Source organism: Etheostoma spectabile, chromosome 3 (assembly GCF_008692095.1).
Source record: "Etheostoma spectabile isolate EspeVRDwgs_2016 chromosome 3, UIUC_Espe_1.0, whole genome shotgun sequence".
In the NCBI taxonomy this organism is placed as follows: Eukaryota; Metazoa; Chordata; class Actinopteri; order Perciformes; family Percidae; genus Etheostoma; species Etheostoma spectabile.
In genome coordinates, this window is record NC_045735.1 from 29326517 (window position 1) to 29337495 (window position 10979).

Below are 10979 nucleotides of genomic sequence, written 5' to 3' on the forward strand. Positions count from 1 at the left end.
CATGCAGGACCACTCAGAGGGCCGGCCGATAAACGTCAGAGAACACAGGAAACACAGAGTCAAGGAGAAGAGAAGCAGGAAGCTCAGCTCAGAGTTGTTGGCCCTCACAATAGGGGTAATTCTGTGACAGGAGAATATCAGGGCCACAACACAGGTGCAGAAGGAGCCAATGAGGGAAATAGCCATCAGGGTAATGCCCATGTTGTCGCTAAAGGAGAGGAACTCAACCTGTTTGGGAATACAAGCTGTCCTCTCAGCATTGGACCAGAACTCTGGCAGGCAGTGCACACACTCTATTGCATCTAAAGGAAACACAAAAAGATTTTAGTTGCTATATTTAGGCTTTATCACTGCAACTGTGTGTCAGATTCTCATACATAATGTAGACAAGTAGCCTTTCCTCACCAGTATGATTGCTAATCTCCCCAGCTGTGCAAAGCACACAATCATGGCAGCAGATAGGAAAGTTAGGTCTGATTGCCTTCCGGGTACCTGGGGGACAAATGCTGCTGCATACTGACAAGGGAATCTAAGAAATTGGGGAAACACGTACTACATTGGTTACAATCCAGTCACATCAATGCAATTCATAAAAGAAAAGGTCATTCTATTACGCTCCCTACTTTGGTTTGGTTGCCATTCCATACAATGATATGTTCCTGGATCTGGAGTTTTTTCCTTCCAACTGTGGTCGTCTCATCAAATTTGCCAATAGTGACAAACTCCATTTCTCCATCTCTCAGCTGCCAGTTTACAAGGTCATACATGGCTGGAGTGTCACCATTCTCATCAAACTTGGTTTCATCACCAATGGAGTTCACGTATTTAACAAGTTTTATGTAATGAAGAAGCTGAGGAAAGAAAGTGCATAGCCTTTTGCAGCATTGGTAATATCAATAAATGATGCATTTATATATAATTGAATATATATATATATATATATATATAATAATTGAGCATTACTATTACTTTTATTTATCTGGATTTTATTAGTCAACACAAGGGATGGTACCTGCCATGGCTGTATATTGTCTGCATCCGGACAGGCCTGCTGAGGAAATGGCCCTTTTCCTTTTACACAGCTTCTCATATCCTTGAGTGCATTGGCAATGGCATACACAGCCTTGTAGACATTGTAGGAAATCCTTAGCTGTGACACATCTGAATAGATATTCGTCACATTACCCAGCTTTTCTCTCCCAGAGCATGGAGGTTTACCCACAGCATTATTTTCCTGACCTTCAACCTGCACACCCAGGCTGCATTGAAACACCTCTTCCCAGAAGGGTATCAGGAAGGGATTTTCAAGGGCATCTGGGCTTGAGGGATGCAAACGAAGCAGAAAGTCTTTCAATCCAGGGATATGTGCTCGCCGAATGGCAAATCCCATAGAACCCTGGAGGATGTGGTGGTGCCTTTTAGGGGTGGAGAGGATGGCAGCTGTGCTCCAAGCCTCACTGGCCAGCCACTGTATCTCAGTGAGCCCCTCCCTAAATTAAAGAAATGTGTAAATGTCATTTTTGCAACAATAAACATACCAAAAAATCAGACTTAGTAAACCTGTATCTGTAAAAAAACAAAACCAAGAGTTGACAATACGCTTTTTATCATACTATAAATACTAAAGCTTTGTGGATAATTCTGAACATGAGTGTCATGCCTGAGAGCTTCATCAAACAACGCGGCTGCATCTTGCTCCACAGCAAACACTAGAATCACCCGAGCCCCAGAGGAGCGGATCTTGGAAACGATAGATGAAAGGGTGGTCTGAGCTCCGTTCCTAGGGATGACCTCCTGAAAGGCAACACAGGCACCCAACTTTCTCACCTAAGAAAGCAACAGGGGGGATACATGACAACTTACATAATTTTAAGTTCACAATCTGTTTAGTAAGTTTTAGATTGAAAATTACAAAATTACAATTTATTCCTTTTAAGTACTTGGGTATGACGCACCTCATCAGCAAAGATGCTTGCCCCACCACGGCCATAGGCATCATCCCCTGCTATCACACCCACCCAAGTCCAGCCAAAATGCTTGACAAGTTGTACTAATGCATCTACCTAGCAATAAAAAGAGGAAGAGAGATACAAAAGAAAGATCGAGACAAAAAGAGAGAGAGAGATTGATATTGTTCTAGAAATTAAAATGTGGACGTACAAAGTTTTGGTGTAAAGAGCTACGTCACTTTGTGAGTGTCTGTTGCCTCTAACCTGGAAGAAGTCGCTGGGCATGGTCCTTAAAAAGGCAGGAAACTCCTTTTTGTTACTGAGACAGGCACAGCTGGAGAAATAACTAACCTTAATGAAAGAAAAATATAATTTTACTATGTCCAACGTTAATACATTCTTTAATCAGTCGGTTGGACTTACTCACATTCAGCTCCCAGTAAACACTGGTTCAAACTACTATGGATTTGAGAATGTCAACACTGACCCTTCCCAGTGGTACAGCAGTAACTCAACGTGGCAAACACAGTTAGTGAGTAGCTCTGACTATCTTACCTGTGGCAGATGGAAGGCTCCAAGGAAACGGGCCACGACAAGAGACTGAGTAGAGCCACCGTCTCCTATCACTGCTGGTACGGGCCCAGGACAGGTGTCTTTACTCTGTGTCTCTTCAACCCCTGAACCCTGCTCACTCCCTACTAACTCCATGGCAGCCCTCAGAGCCTGATGGGCTGTACTGCATGAATCATAGATATTGTAGCCCAGTGTGATGTTGGGAAGGAGTTTGCCATCTCTGTTGATCTCCTCAATGGCAAAGATCATAGTTTGCATCCAACGGAACGTCCGAAAGTTAAATCTGGAAAAAGAGAGAAAATGTCTTGAGGAACATTTGGAATTTTTTAATACAATTATGAGTGTAAAGCCCTGAAAAAAAGAACCTTGTTTTAATTAACATAGTTAACAAAACACTGCTGCATAGAACTATGAAAACAAAAACAGTGCCCATGTGTGACCATGTGATTAGAGTTGCCTAATCAAACATTTGCAGCTTCAGCTATTTGAATACGAAGTATAAAACAGCTTACCTGGTGCACTGTGCAGGAGGAGGCGTAAAGGTGAAGGACAGACTGGGTTCTACCACCATGTCATGAAGGGAGAAGAGTCCCCCCAAAATGATGTCCCCCTTTTTCTCCAGCACAGGTAGTGACATAGATCCCGGGATTAAATTGCATTGTTGGCTCTGTTCTTGAAGGGAGTTGTAGGGAAAAAGTGCACACCATAGGAGACTCAAAAACACAAGCTCTGTTCTTCTACAGGATAAACTGTGCTCTACTGATCTCATCCAAAAATGATTAATCCTCCACAATGCATCTGTAATCAATAAAAAGAAAGAGCTAGTGCACAGGTGATAATGCATTATGACCCCATTCAAATGAATATACTTTTATATAGAAGTGTACAATTCCTAGTAAAGTCAAATGGAAAAATCATCTTCAACACTGCACGGACTAACTATCCAGTCAGTGTCAATTGTGCAGGATACTGCCATGTAGCGTATATATATATACATGCTACAGGCCTCATATCACAACTTTCAAATATCCCCAAAAGGCTCTGATCAATGGAAAAAGAGCCCCAGTTACACAGTAAGTAGCAACAATAACAAGGAACTGGAATGAGCACTTGACCATAATGGAGAAAGACATGAGCTGTGTCGTGTCACAATGTCATGCCTGACTAGGCCTAACTCATCCATCAGTGATGTGAAGAGGCAGGCAGTGGGCCCATGTCACAAGGGGCTGCTCAACTAAGTTACATACCGTTCAAACACACACACACACACACATGCAAGCACGCATACACACACACACACACACACGCACACACACACACACACACACACACACACACACACACACACACACACACACACACACACACACACACACACACACACACACACACACTTAAACACATACACTGAAACAAACTTGGTATACAGCAGCTGAGTGAGAGGAAAAATGCAAAGTTGTATCAGAACCTTATAAGTATAGTTTACTGTGATATACAGAGTAAATTAGGTGCATTATTGTATCGTTTTGAATGCACAATTCATGTGTTCACACAATATTAGTGTTATCTGACAACTTTTACAGTTAGCAGTTCTAGCATTTCACCAGAATGTATTTTTATTTAATGTTTTTTTTTTTTTACAAACATCCTGTCCTTTTTCTGAATTTTCTTATTCTTGTGTCAAGTATCCTTGCATGGGTTAAACAGGTTTACAGTAATATGGTGAAATCAATATGTCATTAGTGTGTTGTGCATATCATTTTCAAGAAAAACCCTTCAGGCTATAAACAGAACCCCACAGAGTGTGTATCAATGATAAGTTTACATGCTGTATGTTGTACTGCCTCAGGTCACATATTGGAGGTTTCCATAGTCATTTACTTAATTTGTCCCTGTGTGACACTCAGAAGAGGAAGGACAGAGGTACCCTAAGACAGAAGGCCTAATATTATGATACAGTTTTTTTTCCTGTTCTTGTGAGTAAGATTTTAACAAGATCTCTAACTCCAGGGATTCTATGATGCTCTCAAGGGAAAGGGACCAGCTTTATTGTTTCTGAATACAAGCTGATTAGAAGTAAACAATAGGGAGATTGTAAAAGTATCACAGACTGTGATTTTAATCTGCCCTGTGAGGTTCACTGTGATTCACAATTGTCATCACAGGGTGATTCTGTTAAACCCTTAAATGTGCAATCTAACACAAGACAGAAAAAGAAAAACAGGCAGACACAGTCACATAGCAGTTAGAACAACAGACCCTAATAGACAGAGACACAAACAGTTGACAGCAATTCAAAACAAGAGTGATATGACAAATTCGTCAGCTCAGAAAGGAAGAAGAGAAGGAAAAAAAGGGAATAGGTACAAATATATAGACAAGATCAAACAAAGAATCCTAAGTTATTTCAATTCAATAGTTTTTGGTCTATTAACAAATGCAAGGGTTGTTTTTAAAGACGTTATTGTCAAGTCTGCTCAAATTTCATTCCTCAAATTTTTTGGGAAAAATATGCAATTTATTCTTCAATGTCAAAACTCTCAAAAACTTTCCATAGTGTCCCCATTAAAGACATTATAACAGTGTTTGGAATCAGACATTTTTTTACACTTGCAATCAGGAGGAGGTTTGACACTTGGAATATAAAGTTATGAAATTTGATTCACGTCTTTGTTTCAGGTTTTTGTGGCCACAAAAGAAACCACTAGTGCACACCTGAAACCTATATCCTATAACCTATCGCTTGGTGGGCCCAGGTGACTCCTGAAGCAGTAGATGGATGTAATGGGAGGACAGAACGGCTGCAGCTTCTTCAGTGGCTGGTGCTAAAAGTAGGGTTTGGGAGGAGTCCGGGGAGGCCATGGAGAAGGACTTTTCAGTTGTCCTTCAACCAGATTCTAGCAAACCATCAGAGGTGTCTTGGTTAAACCTTTTTTCACACTATTTTGGAGTTTCATATCCCTTAAAATGGAGAAATGTGGACACACTGCTGCCACCGTTTTGGTTTGAAAACTCTAGGATTGCTTTGTAGTCAAGACACGCATACATGGAGACCTTTTGGTAGGCCGATAGGCCCCAGGGCATGAACATTTCATTTAAAGATGTTTTTAACATTATTATGCATTCCCCCAACCTGCCTATGGTACCCCAGTGGATAGAAATGGCGACATGTGTAAACCGAGCCCTGGGTATCCTTTTCTGCCTTTGTGAAAGTGAAAGCTCAGATGGGCCAATCAGGAATCTGCTCCTCATGACGTCATAAGGGGGAAGGTTACCTTCCCTTTTTCTGCTCTGCCTGCCCAGAGAGTTTGGCCCACTCATGAGAAAGATACAGACATGTCTTGCAAACAAGCAAAGCATGGCAGTTGGTCAAGGCCACACACCCACCCTCCACCTTGCCCCCCACCCTCTCTCCTCCTCATTAGCATTTACAGCTACAGACACAGAAATGGCACACACCAAGGAAAGCTCAATGTGGTATTGGCTCTAGTGGCTGTAATTCTGCACCAAGGCTACATTTTGGGAAAGAGACTTCAGATATGCTATTACGGGACCACTAAGGCGTATATAAAAGCATTCAAAAACAGCACGTCATAGTACCTTTAAATACCTTTCGGTAACAGTTCCACCTGGTTGTTGTTCCAAGCAAACAATTATTTCGTCTTACCATTGTTGTTTCTTTTCTGTATTTTCAACTGATACATCCATCCATGATTTTTAGCTGCCTAGCCTTACAGGGCACTGCAGTATATGACAGGCAGAGAAGTTGGCCCCACAGTTCTCATTATTCATATGATTGGTGGAACGTGGTTGTGGGTGACTATTTTGGGGTGACATCCCTTCTGAAGGTGACATACAACCTTTGATTTTTCTCCATTGTGCCATCAGAACAATTTTCTCCTATCAAATTTCCTTTAAACAGATATTTTGGCTGCCTAGTGTTTAGCTCACATAGCATATAACCAGCTAAGCGATAGCCTGGCATGTGTGGAGGTTTGGACAGAGACTCAGAAGAACTAATCCTCTCTTTTTATATTGCAAAGTTACAGTCAAAGTTTTAATCTGTCTGAGTCTGAATTCATCAACTGAGCTGCCGGTGCACAAGAAACACCACCATAAAGTCTGCCACAATAAAATCAAAATCAAATCAAAAATCAAATTCTTTAAAATAAAAACCTGCCAAAACTTTTGTGGTGTATATGAGAACGTTTGAGTAGTGCATATGAGAGCATTTCAATAGTGTGGAAGAGTATTTCCCTTGCATGTGTGTGAGATTTCAGTATAGTATGTGAGAGTACAATTTTTCAGTAGTGTATATAAAAAGAATGTCAGTACTATGTGTGAGAGCATTTCACTTGAATGTGTGTGAGGTAATTGTGAATAATGTCCCAGATGGTCACTCCTAATCCATGGTCTTTATGACTTGAATTTTTTTAGTGTAAAATGTGAGTGGGGCACTTTGAGTACAGTCACCCTAGGGCACCACTCTGTTAATCCAGGCCTGCTAGTTAGGTATTGTGCGGGTGGATGTTTTATATTGATGATTTTTTAAAAGTTTGAGCCTGGCATTTAAAAGAAGAGATTGAAGGATGACCTACATATTATAATGCTGTGGGAAGTTGCACCATGCAAAGTTCACATACCTGCTTGCAGGGTTCCCTAAAGCGTCAGAACAAAATAGGCTATACTTAAAAGCATCTCCTTAAAACAAAAACAAAAATTGGCTTAGTTTTTGAAATAAGTTAAGATAATGTTGTAACTATTGCCCATGTGTTCACTGTCACCTGTTTTACTTTTGAGATTACAATTTGAACAAAATTCTGAATTGAGTTTGTATTTTCACTGTCAAATCTTATGCCCCTACAGCCTTTAATCTTAAATACAGGGAGTGCAACGTGAGGCTATTATTAATCTAGTTTTAGGCAGAGAAATCAAAGAGAAGTTGGGAAATAGAGGAGAAACAAGAAGAAATATGTTTTTGTGATAATCTAGTCAAAAATCAGTAAAACCCAGTGGCAAAAGAATACTTCTCTTGCTATCTAGTGGCCATCTTACAATCACCAAGAGAAGCATATTTGTTCTTAAATACCTGTTATAAAATAGACATCTGCTAAAGTAACTGCTGGTCATAGTCTAGGCCTACTCTTATTATGCATGATGTGTTGGAGTAGCTAAACAACAAAAGACCTGATTGAACGTTTTGGGTGTGCACCGTGTGTGTGTGTGTGTGTGTGTGTGTGTGTGTGTGTGTGTGTGTGTGATGTGTGCGTGTGTGTACATGTATGTATGTGTGACTTGTTTACATGTACGTGAATAATACCTTGCAATGAAGTGTAACACACTTGGGAAACACGTAAGTTTGTTATTGTGTATTATGGAGGTGGTGTCATGGCGTCATCCTAAACCTGCCAATTTACCTTTTACCCAGGGGGTTGTGGGGGAACAAGGGGCCAGCTGGGCAAGCAAAGACAAGCAAGTGTTTCCAACAAGACTGATGACATCTGGCCCTGAGGTAATGAAACAGGAGCTCACCAGGTGTTGTGTTGGAAATTAATTATTATTGACTTTTAATGGAAGGTGATCTCACCGCTTTCAAAACAAGCCATTCACTTCTTGTGCAACACTACTTTAGAATCATTTGTTTGATATTGGAGAGAATAAAATCTTTAGGTCAATGTGACAAATCTGGCATGTCCAAGCCTAATAACCCAATCTAACACTGTTCTCAGTGCAGTCACAAGGTGATTGTTGAAAACAAATGTTTTTTCTCAGTGAGAAATAAAAACACTTCTTCAGATGGTATACTTATCCTGCATCATAAAAACAACACACTCATCTCTTTTTCTTTAAGCCAAATTAACTTAATGTATATATGGAGAATGTGTACTGTGTGTTAAAAAGTAAAAGCTTATATCCATAAAATTAATTTTATTAATTGGCTGAGCAAGGTTCAACACACATATTTTGTAACCTGTACTTTAATTACAGCTTTAAAGATGTACTTTGTAATATTTTTGCTTTAAAATGCAAACTGATGTTCAGCTCCCACTTGAGGTCTTGGGAGATGATGGAGCCCAGGAAGCAAAAGGACTTCACAATGTTGTCTGTGGAGTCACCCAGGGTGATGGGGGCGGGTGGGGCTGCATCCTTCCTAAAGTCCACAACCATCTCCACTGTCTTCTGAGGTTAAGCTCCAGGTTTTTCGGATTGCACCATGTCACCATGTGGTCAATCTCCCGCCTGTAGGCAGACTCCTCCCCATCAGAGATAAGTCCAATGAGTGTGGTGTAGTCTGCGAACTTCAGGAGCTTGAACCAATGATGATGGTCAGAGATGTTTTTCCCCAGCTTCATGTGCTGCTTCCTGTCAGACAGGAAGTCTGTGATCCACTTATTGAGACTTTAGCTTATTCACCAAAATCCCCCAAAGTTTGATAAGTTCATACATACCTTTCTTATCTCTGTGTGTGTTGTAACTCTGGCGCACCCACCGCTAGCCTAGCTCACCACAGATCCTGGAGGTAACCAACTCCAACTAGCCTACTGCTCTCAATAAGTGACAAAATAACGCCAACATTTTCCTATTTAAATGTTGTGATTTGGCTGACTGTTCCCTCTATAGGCAAACTGCATGGGGTCCAAGAGCGGGTCGGTAAAGGTTTTAAGGTGAGCCAGAACAAAGCGCTCAAAAGACCCACTGTGGTGATCCTTGTTTTCTTGGGGACTGGGATGATGGTGGAGGCCTTGAATCATACGTGGCATGTCTCCAGTGAGGTGTTAAAGATGTCCTTGAAATCTTGGTTTTATCTTTTTTTTGCTGGCTTGCTAACCTGTCAACTACCAACACAAATATAATCTAAGTAATCATGTGGGGAAAACTGTGGCTATTTCATTAGATTGACATAACAAGAATTGGCATGTGAGAGAAGAAATGTCATACAAAAGGTTTGCTAGATTGGGTTATTACACAACTAAATGTGGAAAGTACCTGAGATATCTGGAGGGCTCCTAGGAGGCTGTGTACTGTGAAAAGACGTGTGTAATCTAATCACGGTGTCAGCATATTCACATAATATTGTTATTTCGTAATTTGCATAGGGATGTGGTGATGGCAAGTCGGGGGTGTCAGACAGGGAGGAGATGGGTTAATGTTGTGAGTTGTATGTTTTCTTTTTGTTTTGTTTAAAAATAAAATAAAAGTGTTAATCACAAAAATTAGTTACTAAATGTAACATGAATGCATACAATGAATCATTGGTTAGTCTTGCTTTGCTTGACCTTCCTCCGCAGCGCTGTGAAGGAGGATCTGACGAGTGCAAACAGCATTCTGGGACGGGAGAAAACCAATCACAGTCATCATTGGTGGCGCTAAGCACCGGGAAATGCCGTGGTACCACTGCAAAATAGCCTCAAGAAGGAACTTGTTTTGGTGGAACATCTGTACGTTCAAAAGTTGTTTTAGTCGTGCATCATAAAACTCAGATTGATCAGATAGTCTAGCTAGCTGTCTGGATGTAACCTGCAGAGATCTGAGGAGCAGTTAACCATAGTCCTCATCAATACACCAGAGTTTAAAATTCCATCACAAACAAAACAGAAGGTAACGGACATCTGCCTGCAAAGATTAAAATCTGGCAAATTTCCGATGGAAACGGAACTATCCCGGAAGTGGAACGTGGTAGCGATAGGCTACTCGTCGGTGAACAGACCCCTATGAAGACCCCTGATGCATCTTGGCTTGCTCTCCAACCATTACTCACAGAATTCAAATACTTTTTGCTCACTGAGTTTCAACTCTAATGTCCACTAGATAACATTCAATCTCAATGGGGTTTAAGAAGAAGACACATTTGTCACATACAATCCTACATTACAATCAACATTGTAAGTATGTGAGCTTCCTGGGCTCCATCATCTCTCAGGACCTCAAATGGGAGCTGAACATCAGTTGACATTTCAAGGCAGACATATCACAAAGTATATCTTTAAAGCTGTAATTAAAATACAGGTCACAAAGTATATGTCTTGAACCTTGCTAAGCCAATGAATTGCAAATAATACAATTCATTTTAAGGATATGAGCTTTTACTTATGGACACACAGTACACATTCTACATACATACATTATGTTGTATATATAGTATATATAAATATAGTGTTTCATAAGTGTTTTCACCGTTCAAAATCAAATTAATGTGTCTCTTTTCATTGCATTACTTAATGTTTTGAGAATTTTGCTTTAAACATGTTGGCAAAATCAAGAGTTTATTTTACATTTAATAATCCAGTAATATACATTAAGATCATTACCTTTATCAACAGCAGCATTAACAAGCTTTTCAGCAACTGCATAATATTGCCAGGAGATGGCAACATTGTCCAAGTTATGGCTATGCTTCATAGTTTACAGAGCAAAGATTGGTGTGCAATGGTGTGTGTGTTTGTGTGTGTGTGTGTG

General features: G+C 40.4%; 1 protein-coding gene across 1 annotated transcript in view; it reads right to left on the bottom strand.

Annotated features, from left to right (window-relative positions):
• LOC116682686 (extracellular calcium-sensing receptor) overlaps positions 1-9283 on the bottom strand; it is a 9981-nt gene extending 698 nt beyond the window's left edge. The window contains exons 1-12 of the mRNA XM_032509758.1: positions 9130-9283; positions 8744-8901; positions 8572-8702; positions 3035-3235; positions 2505-2805; positions 2214-2300; positions 1956-2063; positions 1661-1827; positions 1013-1490; positions 624-851; positions 406-529; positions 1-302 (exon numbers count right to left, since the gene is read on the bottom strand). The exon at positions 1-302 is cut by the window's left edge and continues 171 nt beyond it. Coding sequence (XP_032365649.1) covers positions 1-302; positions 406-529; positions 624-851; positions 1013-1490; positions 1661-1827; positions 1956-2063; positions 2214-2300; positions 2505-2805; positions 3035-3235; positions 8572-8702; positions 8744-8901; positions 9130-9283 — 2439 coding nt within the window. The remainder of the gene's footprint in view (positions 303-405; positions 530-623; positions 852-1012; positions 1491-1660; positions 1828-1955; positions 2064-2213; positions 2301-2504; positions 2806-3034; positions 3236-8571; positions 8703-8743; positions 8902-9129) is intronic.
• Between the last annotated feature and the right edge of the window lie 1696 nt (positions 9284-10979).